Below are 24,624 nucleotides of genomic sequence, written 5' to 3' on the forward strand. Positions count from 1 at the left end.
GTGATATTTTTAAACATTAGGAATAATATTAGCAAGTATCTAAGGAGTCATCATTATCTTCAGTCTTTCAAGAGAACATCATTTCTGCTGACAGAGGAAGCCAAGTAACTTTCAACATGCAGAATTCTCCTTTGAGAAGAGTAGTAGCAACTAATAAAAGTTCCAATATATGACATTAAGTGTAAACCTTAAAGGTAGTCACATCCCCAGTAACTCACACTTTCCCTGACACATTTAACACACATCGTTTATACATATGTAGCCTGTATTTCAGCGATTTAAAGTTTGAGTTGCAAATCACCATTTTGTGCCAATTTTTGAAATAGTGTTAAACTGCGGAGTCTAGATTCTCGTTCACCATCCTTCCACAAAATAATGAGGTGGTCAGCAGAGCACGTAGCCAGTCCCAGTTCACCAAAGTACAAGAACATCTGCAATGAAAACATTACCATGATGCTCACATGAGGTATTGTCAGCTTGCTTAAACATTCACTGTGCAGCTGGACTAAACAAATACATGTGTCTGAAATAGTTCTACTTGAACATAGACACGCAAAATTACAAGGTGTATTTTATATATGTTTGAGATGTCATAAAACCCCTACATGAAAACAACTCCTACACAGCATTTCACGATCTCAGTTTAGAAAAAGCAGTAAGGCCTTACAGAGAGGGAAGCTAAGGCACAGAATATTGAAGAAACTTGTTCAAGTCAGCAGTAGAAGAATGAGTGGCTTGTGTGAACTTTCATCTCCTGGTTTCTTAAGAACAGAAGCCACTGTTCTGTTCACTCGGGTACAATATCCCCTTCCCACACAACACCACAGGCTACCATCACCGGGCCTGGAAGAACCAAAGAGTAAACAACTGTGACAGACATCAGCATGTGCCTGGTCACACAGAGGAAGCCAAACCAGCAAAAACTACAACACAGGAGGAAAGTACAGCAGCAGCGAAGGGATTTTGCAAGAGCAATGGAACTGACAAGTCATGTAGTCATCCTGATTTCAGACCTCCACATAGCTGCCTAAAATTAGCCACTAACTGCAGTTCAACGTAACAGCCAATGGGAACAGATCACATGATGCCACCATGGCATGCTTGCAGTGTCCTGACTCTTCAGCTTGTTGAAGGGATCTGCCCACAGGCTCTGCTACAGCCTACCTGCTCTGCGAACAGCCACTTACTAGCTATGCAGAAATATTCTAGGCAAGCCCACATCTTTGACCATCAACGTTTCATCACTTCAACATTTCCAGCCTCAACTGCTCTAGTCTGCCCAAAGTTTAAAAATGGAATTTTCCGTATGTATAACTTTACAGGAAATTACATCCACCATCACCTCAGTTACTCCTTGGCTCTGCAGCATCCCAGCAAAGGCCCAACCTTTGCAGTGCCTCTTGCTGAATAACACGCTACATCCTCTTTCTTAGATATCAACTTCTGATACCGGTAATAGGGCCTCTTCCAACAGTTTTTCAGAAAAAGATGGTAGAGAGGGGCAGAAAGCCTTGCAGAAATCCCTGTAGCAGAAAGGCCCACCTTAGCTATTAGTGAAAAGCCTTCAAGTTTCACAGTAGCAGTTCTGAAACCAAGTCTCATGAATACTTGCGAGCAAAACTCCTCCAGAACCACACCGCTCCTCTCTACCTATCCATCCTCTGCTTCTGCCAAGAATGTGTAGAAAAGTCCACTGTAAGAAACTGATTTGTTACTCCAACAGGTTTGTCAAACACAGAAAAGGTGTTGAGGAAAAATGACATTTAAAACAAAAACATACTCTATTAGGCAGACAGAAGCATGGAATGATACCTGATGTAAAATTAAAAGACCTCTTTAAGGCTCACAGCAGAGAGCTAAAAAATTCCTGAATGGGTTTTGTTTTATATAAGCCCATTTAGATTGTGAACTTAAGATGAAACCTGGAACAAATGCACTGTTCCCAGCTGTATTGTTTACAGTCTCTAAAGAAACCCAATAGGCCACCAGATTATCCGTAGCATGTATGTATATATCTGCACACACAGTCCTCAGGCACCAGTGAGCATTTGAGTTGTTATTAGAACTTTAAGTCAGCACGTATTACTGTTTTTACACTGCACTAAATATACCATGCAATTAACATGTTCCCAGCCTCCAGAGCCACACAATCAAAAGTTACAGCTGTTTAAAACAACAAAACTGCCAAAATTGCATCAGTAAGTGAAATTAATTTTTTCTTGTTCTCACTAAAGCTGACCTACCTGCACAGCTGATGAATGACCAATCAAATCACCAACCAGCTCCAAGAAATACATAGGTGTATTCTCTTGCATCTTCTTAGCAACTTGGTTTGCCTGCTTGTTTGCCCTTCCAAATCCCCACATGCTGAAAAACCCTGGAAAAACAAAATCTTTTGTTTTGTCAAAAATCATAAATACAATTTATTTCCTCTACCTAAAGAGAAAACTACAGGAGTCACTTAAAATCTAAAAGCAGGATCGACTGCATGGCAAAGTGAGAGAAGCATTGTACTGTGCAGCATTTCTACATCTGGATTATTCATCTTGGGGGGGGTGGGGGTGGGGAAACATAGCTACTTTGTCTTTTGTCCTTACTAGACGTAATTTAGCAAACATGTTTAATTACTCACCTGGATGAGACAATATATGGATTTAGCAAGAAATCCAAGGATGGCCTAAATGAACTAACTGAACAGCAAAGTAGATGCAGGACAGTGATGTTTACCTTTGTTCTGTCCTCCTGTTATGTGTACAAAGACAAGGGAAATGATGTACCAGTCTCTCCCCTGTGTCCTGCACTGAGCCATTAGAGTGCTGGAATACAGGTAACAAGAAAGCTTCTGATTCTGAATTGCCTGATTTTATATTGCCCACTGGCTTTCTCCTTCAGATGCAAAACTATTGGCCAAACTAGAGCAAATCTTCACATGTTCCATTTAGATAGCAAGAAAATCACATCTATGCCACAGCCTCCACAAGAACTGCGTAATAATACTGACAGAATTAAGAAAGTCAGGTTCTGTACACAGTGCAGTTCAGACTTTCTTCCTGACCCTTCCTTCCCTCAGCCCCATCAGCACATAAAACAGTAAGTATGCTAGACCATGGCCCTGGTGCAAGGGAGATAATCGGAGAAATTAACAACTACAAGTGATTCCTTAGAATAAAAACAGAGCAAATCAACAGCAGTCCACCTATCTCACTATTGCATATGGTTTCTTTCAAATGTCTCCAACCACAGAAGTTATAAATTTCCAATGTGAAACGAAATACCACGTGTCACAGTAAGAAGCAGAACTGTGTAGATCAGCTGTCACCAGCAATACTAAAGAAAGAACATTCCTGAAAAAGTGTTTCTAAATCAACCCAGGCAGCAAAGAGATATTTGCAAAAATTACCATCAATAGGTAAACAGCCAGGTAGACAAGATACATTAAGAAAATTATTCACACTTCAAAAAAAATTCTTACAAGAGAAAGTAACAGCTTGTTAACTGCTCCCAGTCCATTATACTGTTCAGAGCACCTGCCCAAGACTGCAACTACCAGGGAAGCTGCTGAACTGGTCAAGAGCAGCAAGTACTACACAGGTAATGTCTGTACCTGGGCAAAATGCTTCCTAAAAACACTAGCAACTATCCCTGAGGACTGTGATGCCCAGAGGTATTATGTAAGTGAGGCTGGATGCAGCTTCAAAGTCCCAATGTCATTCCAAGCTCAAGGAGGAGATGTGGAAACACTTTTTTTTGTGCTAGCTGCTCAGGTGCAAGCATCTCTTTAGCTTTCTTCACAAGGTCCTGCAACTATTTACTCTTGATTCAGTACAAGGCGAAGTGGATCAAGGTTTGTCAGAAGGATTCATATTATTTGTAAAACCAGCTGATACAACTGTAAACTAAATAAGCTTTATGACACAGAACAGCTTCAGCTGGACCTTCTGTCTTCCCATATCAGATCCTGGAGGGCTTATACACTCATGTCTTGTTCAGTTTCCCTCCTACACCTGTTACCAGTTACCTGTCACCTGTACACGAGGCATTATCTCTTCTTACAAAGCCTTCCTATACAGTGAATATTGGTTTTCCCGTTATCCTTTTTAAATGTTCCTTCCACCTCCCTCTACTAGCAAACCTGTTGGAACCGGTTCAGCTGGCAGCTGCTGCTTTTCTTGGAGCTCCCAAATGCGCACACTGCCATCTTCTGAACAGGAGATCAGCTGCCTGTAAAAACAGTTGATAAGGAACACTAGCATGGATACTTACCTGCACCAGTCACCTTATGATATGTCTATAAAAGAGACAGCAAGTGCCTCAAGTTCTACACAAGTTTGCTAGAACTCAAATGTAGCAGGACATCCAGATGTTCCATACAAAACAAGGTGCATTTGTAGCAGGATAAACTATAATGGACTTGCAAAATAGATGGAAACGAATATGCACTGTCAATCCCATTTTAAAAGCACACTACTCTATAACAAAAAATAACAAGTCTAGACTCTGCACACACATTTCCACTAACTGTCTTCTGCAAGATTACTTTCATTAAGCACAAACATATTTTTTCTTATGGAAAAATAATGAAAGGAAAGATACTCCTTTTCATTACATGTTTACAACAGCTTAGAACAGCATGTGCATTTACAAGATCAAAGCCCTAATTTTTATCTTCTGACAGACATTAGCTTCACTGAACAACATACAGAGGAATCTAACAACCCAACTATTAGATTATATATACATACCAAACTGTCTGACTTGGCTGTCAAAATAAGTTCCAGCTAGAAATTCAGCACTAATGAACAAAAGCTGGAAGTTGTTATTTTTTGTTAAAACATTTTAACTGTTACAAAATATTTAGTGAAAAATATTTACTGAATATGTCATAGGCCTTTATAGAAGTAAAATGCCATTAGGCTATATTTTCACAATAGTACTTTATCAAGTCTGATTTTGAAAATAGCCAAGATATTTCACTCTCAGCCTGTGCATCAAGCATACTGGAGTATAGCTTTTTCCACACTGAATTACAATGATGAGTTTTCAAAAGTCAGATCAACAAGCTCGACCTAATAAAAGCAGATCAAACTAAAGATCAAGTCCCTGCCCTAGAAATTACATGTAGCTTTGCAGACTGTCTCTAGCCACCCTTCCAAGTTCTGTGTTTCTCTACTGCATTAACAAAATGTACCGTGACTCGTACCTGTTTGGAAGCTTCTCTATGTGCAGTACAGAGGAGTCATGAGCAGTTCTCTGGCAGGCAATCACACGCTTCATTTGAAGATTATATACGTATATGCCTTTCCCAACAGCAGCAAACACACACTGGAAAGAAAATTCAATGGAACAACTTACAGAAACAGATACTGAAAGATCACCCTGTGTGTAATGGATTTCCAGCAGTACTATGATGTCACCTAGCCCGCATTAGCTACCTGGTTTCTGTCCTTGTGTTACTGCTTTATCCCAAACATACAAGATCAGCAACTTGTAGAAAAAAAAAATTGGCTTTTTCTAGGAAATGAGAGATACACTCCTATACTCCAAGAAGTTGTTTCATTTATGTATTTTCATCCTGTACCTTACAGTCTAAGCAGAAACTAAGGATACCAACAAATCAACACGTTTCTGCAAGTTAAACAATTCTGTTCTTACACTAAAAAAAATGCTCTGTTTTGACAAACTCTTGTTTTATCAAGAAAGACTGAGAATACAGGAAGCTGTTCTGCATTTTTGTCCTTTTTTTAATTTAACTGAAGCTGCAGAAAGAGGTCTTGCTCAAGCATTTGGGTTCTACTGAGTGTAGAAAAGGAACTCTCACAGAAAGGTATTACACAATACTGCAAAGACCTGGAACCATTTTGCATTCAATGCTGCTCTTCAGAAAACTGCAGGGATTCAGTTTCATAACCGCGAAGCCACAAACACTTTAAAGATCATTGGACCTTGACCCTCTCATGACTTGTAATGATTATAGAGAGGACAAATGTACAATTGTGTGTACATACACACGATAAATATTTGATACCAGAGGAGTGCCAAATGCTTCCATTAAGCACATATTTGGGTTTTTGAACATGCTTTGTTTAGGTGATGGCATGCTGGATCTTTTCCTTGAATGGCCTGCTTCCATCTACGCAGCCCAAACGTTAATGTCTCATAAGCAGTTCACACTACACACTCGTCAACATTTTGTAAAACTGGTAACCCGCTGTCTTTGACTAAGATTTCCTATATATACTCAACAGTGTTTTGACACTGTTCAAAAGTCTTTTTCCAGGTTTTTGTTGGGTTTGGGGTTTTCTTCCCTATACAGATCTGTGGTAGGAGCTCCAATAGCTCTGAAACTAAGCTCAGATTTCTGATAGCACTTTACCAAATCAAGGAAAAAACACTGAGCCCGGTTTTACTATTTTCCTAGTTTTGTGTGAGGCTCAATTCAATAGCCTTCCAACACCATCGTTCCACTCCTATATCTCAGCCTTTTCTCCCTACAGTCTTCCATCTTGAGACAGGCTCTTAAGTTTCATAAGTCTTACGGCTTTGCAAAAGGTGCTCTTCAGAGATCACTCTTCTACACAAGCCCCAGCAAAACCCTGGTCATTTGAAATCCCAAGAAAATAACAGATGATGAAGCATAAATTGTATACCTACCTTAACAGGCAAGTTAAAAACCCACACACGTATCAGGACAGCAGTTGCACTCCTTAGCACTGTTTCCTAGTATTGCTAAACTTTTACCATCCCATTTGTTTCTGAATGACGTTTTGCCTACATGCTCAGTGTCAAACCAGACAAGTGTGTCTTCTCCAACTACCTAACTACCAAGCCTGCTGAAAAAGTTCTTAACAGAGAAAACACCAATTTTATTTTTCTTAATATTAAGAATAGTGTTCTGCTTTTAGATAGCAGGAAACAAGTTAATTCATTATAGGAATACATTTCTTCACCACTTTTTAAGTAGGAACTTTACAATACAGACAGCTCTGCCCTAAAAGCACCTTCTATTTCAGGACATAACGCTAGAAACACCTTTTCTTCCCACCATTCAAAAGTCTTACAATAAATAAAACTCTGCAGCAATTTGTTTAGTTCAGTTCCATGAATGGAAGAAAGGCCTCAGCAGCCTCAGATTCCACATTGAACATTTTAACTGCTGAACTTCCCAAAATTCTTTTCCTCTCCCTTAAAACACATCTTGGGTAGCTTTCTCACAGAGAATCAGTGTTTTGTAGCAAAATTATAGAACAGCTCCTGAACAGGATTGGCTTTTTGCTCCTTCTAGAACCACCTTTAGAGGCAACTATATCTCTTTCCCCCCAGGCCCACACCCCACAACGTTTCTCTCTAGTATTTTAGAAATGCTCTTTTCACAACAGACAAATGCATCGGGTGACTACTTGGCCCTGAGCCTACATTCAGGCTTTTCCACAGCTTTTACTTTGTTATAGCTCATGTCTCTGAATTCATTTCCAGGAATCCTTTTCTTAATCATTCCCTAGTAATAGCTCTATGGGCCCCAAAACAGAATCTCACTGTACCCCAACTATGAAATATCTTTTCTTTTGCCACTAACAGTTGGTAACATTTCACAAAAGTAAATAACAACCTGAGGATTCTTAGTGTTTCCTGAACAATAATTGGGTTCTGCCAGAGTATTCTGACCAAGAACTCTTGGATTATCTCCAAAGCATGATTATAGTAAACTGGATTTTGGACCCATATTTGTGCTCTTTACAACTGAATACAGCCCATCTGAACAGAAACAGCAATATTTACTTACTACTAAGCACAGACATATGCCTATTCTTTAATTCACTTCATAGTACCCTCAGCTGTAACTGTTCAAGAGGTAACATTATTAAGGAAGCTGCCTTTCTAGAACCATGGAATATGAGATGTATGCCATCAAAACACATACCTCCTGTTTATTTTTCTGTAGTGATACTGTAAACAACTAATAAATCTTCATCAGTCAAAAAGAAAAGCTGTTGTGACAGTCCATTATGTTAGTTCCCATACCATCAACATATTATAACCTTCAGTTAGCTCACTGACCAAAATTTTATTTAAAAATATAAAAATAGCTGTGCACATTTTAAAGAAGCCTCCCATATTAAAACAAGTAAACTGAAAACAAAACCACTTGGCCTTGTGTGGTAAGGTCGTGTTAGCTCACTTGAAGTAGTTTACTCTGTTTAAAGCTTTTTACCTCCTCATCAGATGTTAAGTGTTGAACTGAAGTTTCATTTGGGCTTTGGGATAACTTTATTTCCGGCTGTACATCTGGATGGACAGAAGAGTCCCAGAAGTTGCACTCAGATGTCTGCTTTGTCCAGTCAAGAGCATCCCAAACTATTAACTCACCCACGTGAGAACCTGTCACAAAAGTCAAGTCTAGAGGAGAAAAACACCACACATAGAAAGCACATTATATATAAAAAAAACAAATGCCAAAAAACATTTCACACAAGTTACAACCCTAGAAAGTTAAGAAAGCCCATTTTCAAGTGAAATGCAGAATGTGCAGTACATAACAGAGTGGACAAAAATCTCCCTTGTTGAGTAAATACTCATTTGATTTTCCAGAATAGCTCAGATGAGCAAAAGGAGGTGAGCTCCCTTTTAAAATTAAAACCAGGAAGGAGAACATTCACTGGCCACAGTGCACAGTACAGCACAGCAAAAGCAAGGAACATCACCAGATGTACAAGTACTGGAAGTTCATTTGTCGCCTACATACAAAACCCTTCTGTTCCTTGGACAAGTATGTGTATTGGCACACCTCAGACACAGCAAAGTATGTCTTTGCCATAAATAGAAATACTGATCACAAATTAAATGAATGACTTTATGGCAAGACTGAAGTAGCTGCTCATGAATTTGATAACAACACGTGGGAAGGAACTGCTTCAATAATACTTAATGCAGGTAGCATGTTGTCTTTTTAAACCAAATATTACTTCCCCTTCGTAATCAAAAAGGAGAAAATAATGGCAACAGGAACCCCCAGAAATAACTACGAATAATCCAAGGTTTCTTCTTTCCAGGATCTTGTTACCTTTGTACCACAGCCCCTTTGTGCTAACCAGGCTGACACAAATAAGCCCAAGGACAAATACACACTCTCTATCACACTAGGAATAACTTGTCCTGGGCTCTGGGGGTGCTCCATAAAGACAAGAAGAACAATAGAAGGGGTTGATACCTGTGGCAGAGTAGACAGAATTTCAGGTAACAGCTCAGTATTGTCCTAATGAGCAGCAGAGATTGCATCACCTTCCCAGATAATGGATCTATATGCAGGCCCACACCTGCACACCCAGAACTTTCCATTACCCTGGGACTACAACTGCAAAGGATTTGGCGTTGTATATTCCATTTTAAGAATAAGAAGGAACAAGAAAAAAATAGTATTTTAAACTTTCCCAACAGGAAGAAATCCCAGAGTTCCATTCCCATCAATGACATTGCCTCTTTTGTCCCTTTTCTACATCGTAACCTGTTTGTTTTCATTTCACTGTTAATCCATAAATAAAGCCATTATATTTTCACATTTCACTGCCTTTGCAACTACATAGGAAGGTACATCTACTAGTTACGAAGTTCCACTCCAGTTAAAAGTTTAGTCCCAGTAAAGACTCCATAGTTGAAATATCCCACTGATAACTAACAAAACTAGTAACATTATAAAACAACACTTACCATTGACTCTGACTAATGACAAAATGTTATCCTGATGGTCAACAAGGCGTTTCACTTCAAGGACACTCCAACCTTCAGACCCACCATTAGAAGCAATCAACCTAAAAATGACTTCACAGATACAAAGAGAAATAGTCTGAACAAGCTTTATCATTCAGAATAACATGTAGCTATGCTTATAAATAAACCACATCATTTTCAGAAAGACGCAAAGTAAAACATACTATCAGTGAGACTGTACAAGATGTGCAAAGCCACTTATGACCACTCATAACACCAAAAATAAGACGGAATAAATTATTTCAGTGTTATTATTAAGGCCTCTTACTACAGCAACTAGAGCATAACAGTCTAGTAACTGAAATTCAGAGAATCAGTCAACATCAGAAGTTGTAGAAAGCAGAAGTGAAAAGTATTAGTTTACTTATCCAGACATCTAAAAGCACATCATCTTTCCTAAGGGCTCACCTGACTGAAAACTATTATTCAAAAGGATGCAATATTCTCTAGTAAAGCAATCAAGATTGACAGGAATTTAGATTTTATTTTAACCAGTCTTGGAATTTCTTTTATGGTACCTCAAGGGCACTACAAAAGAACTGTGGGAAGTTCAGATAGAAGTTTACATTGTATACAATGACTTAACACAAGACAACTATTTTTAATTTCCTCCTGACTCTTTGATCATAATATCAGATTGATATTTGTCAGCTAAGTGCTCAAATATTTGAACAAAGTCTGTTTTGCTGATTCAGTGCGCTACTGTTTCTCCTGGATTTTTTTTTTAACATATTTCGAAGTTTCAGTGATTTTATAAAACACTGTCATTTAAAAGACTCTCCACTGACAGCCAGCCAGCTCATTATAGCTTTGGACAATATAATGAGATTGGAATAGCTCACAGTCCTGATCTTGGGATAAGGAGGCTCTGGAGAAGCCGAGTATCTGACAGCTCAGATACTGAGTTCCAGATCTTCTCCAGAAGAACAAATGTAGATTGCCACAATCAGATCTGGACATGTGGCAGTAACAGTAATAATTAAGAATATAGAAAAGTTTTGTCATGAAGATCTCAACAGAATAACTGAATGAGATTAGTAATGTTTGCCTCCTTGTCAAACAAGGGAAAAATTAAGAAGGTTGCTAATCACACCCTAATACCATTTACTTTTATTACACAATTCCAGCAACGTGCTCTTTACATTTATCTCTGATAAGCAGCTGTTATAGAGTAACAAAAACATTTAACAGAAATGCAACATACTCACTTAGTTCCCTGCCAACAGCTGCCGCAACACAATTTTTAGGCAATTCAACCAAAGCACTGATACCTTTTGAAAAAATACAGGAGATAAAGGATATTCATTGGCCAACAAGAAAACACAGCAGGCTGTTAATTCCTTATTAAATTCCTTCACAATCTTCCTTCCACTTATAAGTTACTGTCAAAATAAAAAGCATACAGCCTGAAGTGAAAGTTAAACAGCATTGGAAATGAACAGATTACCTGAGATGGAGGCAGAGTCAGGAGTGTTGGTCCTGAATCCAGAAGAATTCTGAACATCTAACTTGAGGTGAAGCCAAGAATCAATAATATTTTTCTTTTAAATACAGTTAAGATGGTTATATCCTAATGCTGGACAATATTAAGGACGCTGTGGTAATTGAGACTGTAAAAATTTGCAGTACCAGAGTTATTAGATACTATATGACCACAGTATGCATGACACTAAAATATTGTGCAGAGTCAGTTGAAGAATAGGGCATAAGAAAGTATCCAGCTTGCTGTTATTCTGCCTTCATCCTGCAGAGAATTGCCCCAGTCTGTGCTGCCACACCATTAAAGGAAAAATGCCCAAGGAATAAGCAATCTGCTTCTCTCCCCACAAAGGAAGCAACAGATTAGGAGGTAAGAGAGGGTTCACAGTGTGCATCCTGTTGACCCCTTGCACAAAAAATTCAACAGCACCACGTGCTAAGCACTACAGCACCACTTCCAACTGGTATTTGGCACGGTATTTCACACTGAACCAAAAGAAGTACTAATATACTCAAAGATTCAAGTTTCGCCTACCACTACTCCATTCTGTGACGAAAATAAGGAAAACATTGGTTCTAACTTTGCATTTAATTCACAGCTTCACAGGTATCTTTGTAAAGTATGGCAATACTATGCAATAATTTTCTTCGCACAGACGGATAATGTATAAGCTTATTAATAGAAAAGCATAATTGACACCCAGATCTGATTACATCTACTGTATTTCTATCAAAACCTGCATTTTCTACCTCAAAAGTACTGCACGGAGAGGTTGTGGAGTCGCCTTCTCTGGAGATATTCAAAACCAACCTGGACGTGATCCTGTGCAACCTGCTGTAGGTGAACCTGCTTTAGCAGAGGGGTTGGACTAGATGATCTCCAGGGGTCCTTTCCAACACCTGCCATTCTGTGATTCTTACTAATAAAAAGAAATCTCTACTGCTACAAAGTTTTATTTAGGAATAATAAAACTCCCACTCACTCACAGAGAAAGCCAGCCAAAGGATCTGGTCCACATTACAGCAAACACATACAAATCAGCACCCAAGGTCTAGCCCTGTAAGTCCAAGCTAACATACAATTACTGAGAATTGACATGTTCTAAAATTCACACAGCACAGGAGATTAAAAGCAGTCTTAATTCTGAAACTATTAAGTCTGACATTTAAAAAAATAGACTGGCTCTAATACATAATATTATCATTAGAATTACAGAGAATTTGCCAGGTTGGTTTTGTATCATTATACAGATCCATTTTACTTGCACTTTAACAGCTATAATGAGTCATTTACAATTTTACCTGCATCAGTAAGATGACTGGTCTTACACAAGAGATCTAATTTTCGGTTCCAAACACATAGATCACTCCCTCCAGATAACCATACATCCAGTCTTCGAAGAACTGTCAAACACTGCAGAACAAAAATCAGATATATGTCCCCTGCAAAAGTTCTACAGGGAATTTCTCAGGAAATGATCATGAGCTTTAGCTAGATAAAGCTGTTAAGTACTATGAAATACAGCATTAAGGTGTCACTTTCCTGAGAAATACAGATTTAATTACATACTATATGTTACATTTTTCCACCAACAATGCAAAAACTGATTTTTCAGTGATTTTTTTCTACAATTAACATTCAAGAACCAGTTTGACTGTAGGTTTCCTTTTCCCCACACAGTAACAAAACCAAACCATAAAATGACCTTTGTTCTACAACCTTTCAGAAACAAAATTGAGGTATTAAGAGTTCCAAAAAAAAAATTAACAATTGGGCCCACTTCTCAGCCACTCATTATGCACATGTTCTTAAACCAAACAGTGCTGTCCATTTTAACACACCTGCCCATATGGCCCATAAGCCATACATAATAGTCTCATATAGAACAAAATAACTGACATACCCAGGGTTTCCTCAGCTTACCTTTACAGTAGAATGGAAACATGACACTTTCTGAATCTGTTGGCCACTACTGCAGTCCCAAACCTGACTTTATTCATTAAGGAAGCTGAAAGGTTTTTATATATTATATTTATAACTGCTGTGTTTGTAACTAAGTGACAGATTGGGAAATAGGCATGCAGAGACTCAGTCCTGTAAACCCTGATGGTCTTTTCAGTGTTTGGCCAAAATGATATATTAATAAATCTGTTATGGATTCATTTTTGTAGCAAGGACAGCACCTACTTGTGAGCAGTAACTAGTAAAATCCTAGTGTAATCCAATTATACTTACTAGATACTATCACCCAATAAAACTAAACAACCTGCAGCCTGTCTCAACACTGCCTTTAAAAGTAAAAACAAACAAAGCCCATACAAATTAAGTCCTCTCTAGATCTAAGGATACAATAACTGTTCTATCAGCTGATGCTGATAAAATTAAATGTTTTTGTTCTCCAGAAGCATCTGACGAAGAAAACGGTGCCATAGCTGTAATTTTGTGTGTGTGTCCATGAAGTTCAAAAAGTTTTTCTCCAGTCTGAAAAATAAAAACATGGAAAACTGAAGGCAAAATTTGGGAAATGCCTACTGTAGCGTATAACACAAGTACCAAATGACTTTTGAAATAAGAGTCTAAAACCTCCCTTTCTAAAGTAATTTACGGATTTACTTCTTACTACCTTCAACACTGTTCAAGACCTTACCCAGAATTAAATAACATATTAAGTATAAGCGTAAAGGAGTAGTACGTATTAAAAATTACTCCAAGAGTAAAAAAACCTCCAAAAGCCCTTAAGAACTAAATTCTGTATTAAACTTCTTTTAATGCAAATATTGGCAATTCACCTTTTTTACAGATACTACAGTAATTCAGATTTGTGGACAAACCTTCTCTTGAAAAAGTAATTTTTTTTTTTTACTTTAATGATTAGAAAACCTTGACCTGTATTTATGGCAAGCACAGTACTGAAAACTCCCAGCAGCTTTATTTAGTATGAACATTATCTATAACTTCAAACTGGTGGTTTAGATAACCGCAGCTACTTCTGCTCCGTTTGGTGACATGGCAAAACCCTACAGACAAACATGCAGAAGCATACTGGCATTTTAAACATGCAATTAAAATACAGGGTAGCTATAACTGCAAATTTTTTTGTTGTTGTTGTTTGTTGGGGTTTGTTGGTTTGTTTTGTTTTGCGGGGTTTTGGGGGGGTGGTTTTGTTGCTTTTTTGGGTGGTTTCATTTGGGTTTTGTGGGTTTTGGGGTTTTTTTGGGTTTTTTGTTTTGGTTGGTTTTTTGGTTTTGGTTTTTTTTTGGTTTTTGGTTTTTTTGGTTTTGTTTTTGGTTTGTTTTTTGTTTTTTTTTTTTTTTTTTTTACACACTTCTGGGTTATGCTTTTAAATTAAAAATACAAAAGATTTGCTTTAACAAAAACATAATAAAAATCCTACAGAAGTAAAAAACGGAACTCAGTTCCTAAGCTGGATATCTAAATGAGTTTTACATTCACAAACTGCTCAGAACACTGAATATATATACTCACATACATGTTTTTGAATATTCAAAACCAATTTCCTCTTTCAAATTATAAAATTATAAAAGGCCATCAACAACAGCAAAGCACTAACTGAAACTGCTCGAGAGAGGAAAAGTTTCAAGTTCCCCCTTCCAGATTTTAAAACTACACCATCATAAACATCACAAATTTTTCAGAAGGTTTCTAAGAAAGTTTAGAGTCAGATTTCTTTCTTCCTTAATTTGAATGTGTGATACTTAGTGTAGACTGCACAGTATATCTCCCTTTTAGGCTTCCTATCGAACAATCTAACTTGTGTACTCGCCCTCCTTAACACACGCTTAATGCTCATCCCTTCTCTGTAATGATATCATACGTCATATGTCAACGATATGGAGACACAGAGCAGAAGCACAGAACAGTTGGTACCACACTTACATAGCACTATTTCCATGATAAAACTAATGTCTTAGAAAGGTTTCAAAAGTTACAAGAAGATTTGTGTCACAGCAAGCGTTTAAGTTAAAGAAAGCTGACTTCGGTGTCTTTCCAATACAGTTTTGTGTTAGCTCTCCATTAGTCTAATCCATTATACTACAAATAGGTATCACTAGTAGAGTCACTGAAACGTACCTAAAACTTAAGTGTGTGTATATATATATATATATATATATATATACATAAAACTTGGCAGGATTGGGACCTTGCTACATATTTGTCAACATTTCAGCATTTTCAAACACCAAACATTTTAAAAGAAGAATTAAAGCCACAAGTTCAGACATACTTCTGCTTTTTACATTTTCTGTCCATCTCAAATCTCTCTCAAATCACTATGTCTTCCCAAAACATTTTAACTTTTAAAACTTATCATTCTTTTGGGTTCACACAACTTCTATTTTCCTAGCTCTCCTTTGTAAACTAAGATTTGACAGACTCCCTCCAGTTCTACATTTTCAAACAGTAGCTCTGCAGCAATTCTTATTTATTCTGCTTTTTTGCTACTAGATATTTCTAACTCCTCTCCCCAACTTCTACCCTCTCCAGAGCACATAATCTACCCCCCCAAAAAAAGAGCTAACCTGAGCATTCCACAGAAATATGACTCCATCATCTCCTGCAGATGCAAACCTAAAATGAAAAAAAAAGCAAGCTATGAAAATGTCAATATAGCATAATGTAATGGAAAAACAGTAAACAGTTATGTAAGAAAAATATTTACAAGATACATCAGACTCTTGCTTTAAAGAATAAACATGTATTTCTAAATCTCAATTACGATTTATAAACTGAAATCAGCACATTTAAATACGTGTTTATCAACATACACTTAATAAAAGAACAAGGCTTAAAAATTCCAATACATACTATTATAAATAGAATCCCACATTACAGAATCAATTCTCTTGTTTAAAAATATGAGATCTTACATACAAAACAACAGCAAACTCTAAAACCAAATACTATTAGTCAGAGCCTGACTGCAAGACATCTAATAAGTTACAAGCCACTCATGTGAGTTCAGCCCAGGAGTAGAAGAGCCCCATTATTTATCATGATACTTCAAAGTGTGGCTTAAAAGAACTTCCAAAGGGAGTGCATTTAAGGTGGTAAATTTGACTTCTGCTAAAAATCCAGCTGGAAGGCATATCATGAGGAAAAAACAGGTTCATATTAGCGTGTTAATCTCACATTAACAAAGTCTGGCCTAAATTCAATCTTTTTCACTAGGCTATGTGGCCAAGAAGGCCAGTGGTACCCTGGGATGCATTAAGAAGAGTGTGGCCAGCAGGTCAAGGGAGGTTCTCCTCCCCCTCTACTCTGCCCTTGTGAAGCCACATCTGCAGTACTGTGTCCAGTTCTGGGCCCCCCAGTTCAAGAGGGACAGGGAACTACTGGACAGAGTCCAGCAGAGGGCTATAAAGACGATGAGGGGACTGGAGCATCTCTCTTATAAGGCTGAGAGACCTGGGTCCATTTAGCCTGGAGAAGTGAAGACAGAGGGGCCTTATCAACACTTATAAATGTCTAAAGGGTGGGTGTCCAGAGCATGGGGCCAGGCTCTTCTCAGTGGTGCCCAGCAACAGGACAAGGAGCAACGGATACAAACTGGAGCACAGGAAGTCCTGCCTGAACATAAGGAGGAACCTCTTTACTCTGAGGGTGACAGAGCACTGGAATAGGCTGCCCAGGGAGGCTGTGGAGTCTCCTTCTCTGGAGATATTCAAAACCCGTCTGGACATGTTCCTGTGTGACCTGCTCTAGGTGAACCTGCTTTGGCGGGGAAGTTGGACTATGTGATCTCCAGAGGTCCCTTCCAACTCCTACCATTCTGTGATCTGCCCACATTACGCACCTTACCAGCACAGCTACACTGTAGCTGGAGCACACATCCTAGCTATCCCAGTAAAGGCATTTTATGGGTTGAGAAAGCCTAGAACAGAAGACCTTCCATAGAAAATGTAATTCCATTGTTACTTGCAAATATACCTACCTTCTATTTTTTCCTTTTGTTTTAAACCTTCACCAAGGGTTACACATTTAATATTACAAAACCAAGATTTGTACTATGCACATGAAAGTCATGAAGAGTTTTATTACTTCTGAATTTCTTTTTCCATTACCAGCTGTCAATGGTTTCATTAACCATATACTTGTCCTTTCTTTCAGACTCTGCAATTACAATGTTTGTAAAACTTGCTAACATTAAGTTTCCAGGCACAAAGCCGTGAGGTTTTTCCCCCTGCTTCTTTCTTCCACATATCCTCTTGTGGGTTGTTGGTTTTTGGGGGGTTTTTTTACTATAAATAGAACAAAAAGTCTGAATTGTATTTTCTTCATATCTTTCATTATTTTATATTCAACCAAGCCCCTTCTTTTGACTACAGCAAAAAACAACCTTCCATGCACACCTCTTCCTTATGTTTAGTTACCTTTTAGCACTACTATACCTTGTTTTGTCACAACATCAAGGACTTAAAATAGTAACACTTTCACAACTCAGCAATAACCCTTTAAATTCCAGTTCCTTTCTTGAGCAATATTGGAGCTGTGTGTCACTTCAACAAATTTCTGGGAAGAAAACTGGTGTTTGAAAGAAGACATGAGGGTAATTCAGCAACATAGAAGTTCAACAGAGTGCTTTTTAGTGTATTTCCCCCTCTACCTTCTAACCAGGATTTCTGTTTAAATATAAAAGGTATGCTGCAGAGTCAGTTATCCTACAGCATTCTGTTCACCAAAGTGAAGATTCATGGGTCACCTGATTCTTTTCCAGTCATGACCACGATCACCTATAACCTCGTCTGTTTCCTAAAGGAGCAAGGAATGGCCAAATGAGCAATAAAAAAGCTATTCTTAAAATGTATTATGAACTCTGTTTAGTTTAAGGCGTCAAATCCTAGAGTGCTACATGCAATTTTATCTCAGTTCATTTTTTGGAACACTCTTGTTGAGGCTTAGCCTGAACTTTCAATCAATATGACCCCTACTTCATGTTCAAAAAGTACAAAAGAAGGGAAAAAAAACCCACAGGTTTCTGTCACATTTATACAGGATTTATCTAGTATCTTCAAAAACCAATCTGAGAAAATTTTCCACTCACTGGTTTTAGCTGAGCCACTGAGAAAACAAGAAAATCCTTCTGCAAAATTCTCAATAAGATTATATTATCTGAAGACCTGAAGCGTGAAACTTGACTTACAATAGTTGACAAAAAGCACACAATGGAATAGCTGCAGAAACTAAATAAAAACATTTCAGAAGCTGAGTAACAATACTAATTTTACTAAAAAGAATCAAGTGAAAAATACTATCAGCTGTTTAACAACCCAGAAACCACCATATTCTTGATAAATAAAACATTGGAATTACTGTCCAGTGAAGCAACTCTATTAAACTCAAGCAACTCTATTAAACTCCTCAAACTCTCAGAATATTAACCAGCTATATAACTTACTCTTTACCCATATGCTATTTTATAACCTATCTTCAACGCAGCCATCCAGGTTTTAGTTTTACACTGATTATTATTAGTTTAGCCTCAATAATTTACCTGCTACCATACAGTGATGCCCCAAATGGTAAAAGATTTCTTTGCATCAGGCAGTGCGTGCAATCTGGTACTTCTATAAAGACCAATTAGATTTATTCAGTATGTGTTTTGGGGGAAAAAAAAAAAACAACAAAACAAAAACAAAGTAATTGAGGAAAGATTACTTTAATAACTTGTCTGGGAAAAAAAGGACTGAAAAAACCCACAAGATTCTTCTATTTTTATATGAGTCTTTGGTAGATTACTATAATGTAAAAAAATGAATTTTATGGTGATGCATGTAATTTTTATGATATATACATTTATGACATTAAGAATGAAAACTGACAAGCTAAAAATTCTCAATGCATCCACACACTTTTTTCTTTTTCAAAATTATTAGAAAATTAGATTCTGCAGGCATTCCAAGTTTGGAAGAAATCACCTGCCTGATCAGTGTGCATGGGGAAGGACAAAACCTGCCCTCACAAAACATCTGCCATACACTACAAGGTTACAAACCAAACTCTTACCCATGTTAATTTTGTGTAGTGTATTGATAAGTACATTAGAAATCTCCTTCTATGCCTAATCCATAAAGGATTATAAATTACTAAAGCTCTATAACAGAGGTACTCTTGACTATGACTTACATTCATAGTTCTAAAGTTTTTGTATTTAATTCTCCACATCGGCCAAGCATCACTACACTTATTGACTAAAGACTTCACAACCTTACTTCTAAGGCAGATAAACATTTCCTCTCTTGAAGGATTAAATTAACTTAGAGAATGTGCAAGGCTAATTTAGACAAAGTTAGGAGAAAAGCCAGGTCATAATGCAAAACTATCATGGTTCATTCCCTCAGTCACACCTCCAAAGTGACAATGGTAATTGTAGCGACTTCATCTCTGCTTCATAACCAGTTTTTCAGTTTTCAGTTAACTCCATCCTCAGCGTTCATAATAAAGTTGGACAACTACAAGGAACTAAGAACAGAACAGATAAAGATTGCCAAGGAATGTACAAAGAAGTGCACAAAATTGGGAACGAGAAACAAAGAAACTCTCAGGTTTCAAAGAAGTACAGCAAGTTGAACAAGACCAAACTGGAGGAGATCTGTAATGCAGAGATTAGGCATACACTGAATTTTATTAAGTAGTGATTCTGAATAAAGTGGTGACAATTCCAAAATTTGAGAGGTTCAGAAAAAAAGCTACATTAACAGAAGCTCAAGTGAATTAACCATTAGAGTTCAGAAGAAAGTGTAACAAAAGATTGGAAAGAAAGGAACACCAACATTCACTACTGTTGAGAATGGCATGTTCAGTGGCTACAGTGTACTTGTAGGAGTCTATGACATTCTTCTGTAGAACCAGAAGGTCAAACAACAGCCGTCCTCAATTCAAAAACATAAAACATGCATCCACCCAGAACAGCAGCAGACACTACTGCATATTGTCCTGGGATAAAGTGTGTGTATGCATGTACCGAAAGAAACAACCCAGGAACAGCCTGAAAAAGAAGGGCTAAACTAGCTAAAGGCACTTCTTTCAAACAAATAAATTTGTACTAAGAAACACAACTCCATCATCATTATTTCCTCATGAAAGCATAACTTACAAGAGAAGCCAAAAGATGTAGCAGCGTACCAGAAAAAGGGAGTATTCACCCCTTGCCTTTCTTAACTCCAGGCTTTTTCTGCCCTCTCCCACCAAAAATAGAGGAATAAAAATATTACTACATTTTCATAAATTTTCTTTTAAGTATTGCCAAGGGCGCTGTGAAACAATTTTGAATTCATACCTGCAATCATCTATTTGCACTAGAAAACGTACTATATCTTGATGACCTTTCAACACAAGGAGCTCCGTGTAAGGATTCTGTATTTGTTCTTCACCAATTGTCTGTACAGATGATTTCTATAATTCATAAAAAAAGGAAGAAATTTTGTACTGACACAAATATTTTCATCAGGTCTTTGTAATGTCTGACAATCTACATATAGATTCATGTGTGAATACACAGTTACATTTGAAGTCCAACTAAGTTTCTGAAATATCATTTTGTATTAATGAAAATAATTACAAACTATCATTTCTTATTATTTCAAGTAAATAATATCTTTCTATAGCATGTATTTTAAATTACAATATGGCATTTTGTTTTAACAAAAACATTTTGTACTGCTTTAATCACTGATACACCAGACAAAAACCCAGTTTAGTCATGTGGAGACAGTTTCATGACTCAATTCACCATACATTCAGTTTTTCACTATATTACACCACTTCCAAGAGGCCTGTGAACCCCTCGTATCTTTCAGCCACCATTCAATTTCAAAATCCTATAGAAAAATGACATATTTAATGAATTTAAGAACAAACTCTGTTCTATCACATAATATATAAAACATCTGTTGTGACTCTATTCACAAAACACCATAGCAAGCTGCTTAAAAAATACAGAGAATGATCAATCATTTTATAGAACAGCATCTGCCATTATCCCCAACTAGACTATTAATTAAAAGAACAATTGATCACTCCAAGCAAGCTGATCACCAGGCAGGGTCAATAAAATATTGCATAGGACTGCAGTTTCAAGGCACAATAGTTCTGCTAATTTCAATCATCAGTTTGTTTCAATAGAAGACAACTTTTTTTTGTATTTAAGGTCTTCCACATTCTGGAACAACTCTCAGACATTTAAAAAAAAATCTAAATAGCTCAGTAGTAACTAAGTGACAGCACTCTCCTCCTTCTAGATTTATTTTACACAACAGTCAACATCATCTTACTTCCAAGACTGTCTCTTCTTTGAGGACTTCAACAGAACCTACACCGTAAAACAGTAATTACTGAATACTGTACAACATGTGGCACATACATGACAGGTAATCCTACATGAAAGACAAACATATTATCCTCAGAAATGTCAACTTTTTTTGCAGGAATAATAAATTATGTTCTAATACTTCCCTGTTGGTACTATAATACTATTCTTCAGAAGTTAAGAATCACAAACTTAATAAATCTGTGTTTATTTTTAAAACGAAGAGGTTGTCAAAATGCTAGTTCTTGTGATTTTATCTTGGTTTTGTGCTATCTGATGCATTTCATGAAGCAACTGTTCCTCATTTTATGCAATTATGTGAGAATAGCAGTTCCCATTTAAAATGATGCAAGTAGAGTCTGTATGGTTATAAAGAAGAGATGTATAAAGAAAATATTTTTCTGTATAAAGAAACGTGGAACCAATACGGAAACTTGCGAGTACAGCTGTGAAAAGCTAATCAAAACATTCATTAAAAAAATGAAGAGTTCTAAAAATCCTAAGCGAACCTCAGCATCACTGGATGACATTAGCAACACTGTGGTCAGAAGACCTCCTTTTTTATTTATTAATAGAATCATACATTTACAAAACAATTGTAACACTGCTTTGAAAAAGTCAGAATTTGTAGCATTAACATCCCGATTCTACATTCTGTTGTTGCTTCCTATTCAGTACAAAACAGTGCTACTTCTTTTGAACGATGCATTTAATCCTATTTTTTCTTAATTCTAAGAATGCCTGTGAATATTGAAAGGTACAGTACTGATGAAGCGCTATAGATAACAAAATAACAGCTTTTTCCCCAGTACTGTCATACAACAAGCTATGCCCTCTTCAGATCTTCGCTGCTGTTTCACCAAAGTGTTGGGTCACATCTGCATTCCTTTTCTGAAGAGATATATTTTTGATAGAAACTATTAATTGAACCCTCTTGTAGCAACACCAAGTTTTCAGAAGAGAAAGCTGGATTCTTATGGAATCCATTCCCAACTTGCATGTTTTTATGCAGGACCTGTAAGCATCACTACAACAATCAGTAAAAACACCACAACATTCATCTCAGCTTCAGAACTTCCTATAACCACCATGATGCAAAGCATTTAAAGGTGGGATTTTCAAAAGCATTTCACCAAAAATATGGATAGAAGAGTACACATACACACTTATGTATATATCATGGAGCATGATAAATTAGCTTATATGGACCACGATGCCAGTGCCATTACCAGGGACACCCTGCTTAAGACATACACCATGGCCCTCAACTGAAGAGATTCAGGAGCTTAACCCTAAATGATTTTAAATTCCATTGTAAAAAGACAAACGGGTAAGGAGAAACCTACATTTCATGAATTTAGGACAGCTTTACCAGAGGCTCTCTCTATTCACCCAGTGCAATGCCACTCTAATACATCTGGCCTTTTCATGACCGGCTGAAGCCATTGCACATGAAACAAACACAGGTCCATAGCCCACATACTGCTATGGGCTTCCTGATCTATTTAAGAAGGGTACAGAGAGAATCAATGGTTACAATCTTTAGGTGAAATGAAATTACATAATCCAGGAAAAAAGAACAAAGAGTTTAGGCATTAACTTTTATTGATATTTGTTATTCTTTTTTCCACAGAGAAGCAAAATTATCACCATCATTCAGCAGAACAGTGGTAGCAATGGGAACAGAAGTCCTGTGCATCAGGTTTAACCAGGCTACTAACAGCAGAACAGAAGAACTGGACCACACCTTGACTCATGTTTTAATCAATCACAGCATAACTAAACCATAGCTAGAGTTTAAACTTCAGAGAGGGACACACATCAACGTACTTCTCTAGCACATCTTAGAAAGCTGTTGCATATTTCCCATCTTCCCTTTAAAAAAACCTGCACACAAACCTCCTAAATATGACTGCAATACAACCAACACTTTGACTGATGACAAAGGTCAGAGACATTCCCAGACATCATCATTCCAAATTGGTATGGAGTCAAATTTCCACCAAACTAACTACCAGCATTTGAAATCCACCATGATACTGTCATGACTTGCTCATGTACAGCAGCCGAAAAATAATTACTTCCTCATATTTGTCTAGATTACAAAAGCACCAAGCGTAAGGAGCCCAGTAACAGTGTTAACTCAAGGCTGAGAACTTCAACAGTCTTAGGGACAAGAAAATCCCAATAATCTCTTCCTCAAACCCAGTAAAACTCTTTTTCTGAGTAAGGCAACAGGAAAGATGTTGGTGTTCAGTGCACAACATAAGCCTAGTTTATTTTGATGAGAAACTATTAAAAAATGCTAGAAGACTACTACAAACTGCAACTAGGCCACATATATAGCAAGTTGCTGCCTGTAATTCACATTATCGACCGGGGAGTCCCCTAGGCAGGACTGCATATGCTTGCAAGCAATACAACTTAACTCCCGCTTGGCCAGGACGCGGAGCAAAACGCAGGACGCTGCGATGCTCCTGACAGGGACGGCTCCTACGCCCTACAGCTCCTAGGCAAGCTCGGCTAGGGGGTTTCGCTGTTTGCTTTTGAATTGTTTTTTTTTTTTTTTCTCCCCTCCTCTCTTTCTCTTCAATGAAGCTGTCAGCCCTTTCTAACAGCCAAGAAAGTCCCACATGCTGCGAGCTAGCCCTGAAGGCCCCTTGCTGCGGGGGGCCCAGCACAGGCCCCAGTCCCGCTAGCACGGGCCAGCAGACCCATCCCGACGGAAAGCCCACCGCCTCACAGCGCTCCCTCCCGCCAAACCTAAAGCTCCCCAGGACCCTCCACCGGCGCCGTGCTCCGTGAGGGCGGCCGTACCCGCGGGCAGCCCACCCCAGCCGGGCCAGACCCACGGGCAGCACCCCCCAGCGTGGCTGGCGGCTCCGGACGGAGGGGACGACGACCCCCTCCTCCCCCGGCCCCCGCCAACAGCCCTAAGGCTCCTCCTGGCCCCGCCTTCCGCCGCGAGCTCCTCTGCCCCCTTCCGCCACGCCTGCCGCATTACCTCCGCCAGGCCCTGCGGCTCCCGGCCGCCGCCGATCAGCCACCGCAGCAT

General features: G+C 38.1%; 1 protein-coding gene across 1 annotated transcript; it reads right to left on the minus strand.

Annotated features, from left to right (window-relative positions):
* On the minus strand, positions 1–24,624 carry WDR41 (WD repeat domain 41). The gene is made up of 13 exons (XM_086479227.1): positions 24,574–24,624; positions 20,541–20,656; positions 15,784–15,832; positions 13,592–13,723; positions 13,166–13,228; positions 12,544–12,655; positions 10,971–11,033; positions 9,703–9,813; positions 8,210–8,394; positions 5,201–5,322; positions 4,133–4,221; positions 2,244–2,377; positions 1–431 (listed from the first exon to the last, which is right to left on the minus strand). Exons 1-13 carry the CDS (start codon positions 24,622–24,624, stop codon positions 279–281), a joined length of 1,380 nt encoding a protein of 459 aa, XP_086335353.1. The 3' UTR covers positions 1–278.

Source organism: Leptosomus discolor, chromosome Z, assembly GCF_034619465.1.
Source record: "Leptosomus discolor isolate bLepDis1 chromosome Z, bLepDis1.hap2, whole genome shotgun sequence".
Lineage (NCBI taxonomy): Eukaryota > Metazoa > Chordata > Aves > Leptosomiformes > Leptosomidae > Leptosomus > Leptosomus discolor.

Bases quoted from the DNA above. Each gene is read 5' to 3' on its own strand.
- WDR41 (XM_086479227.1), bottom strand. From the start codon at position 24,624: ATGCTGCGGTGGCTGATCGGCGGCGGCCGGGAGCCGCAGGGCCTGGCG. The intron at 13,724-15,783 runs GTTAGCTCTTTT...TTTATTTTTCAG, and splicing joins TATTTCTGTGGAATGCTCAG to ACTGGAGAAAAACTTTTTGA. The intron at 4,222-5,200 runs GTACGAGTCACG...CTGTTTTTACAG, and splicing joins ATAGAGAAGCTTCCAAACAG to GCAGCTGATCTCCTGTTCAG.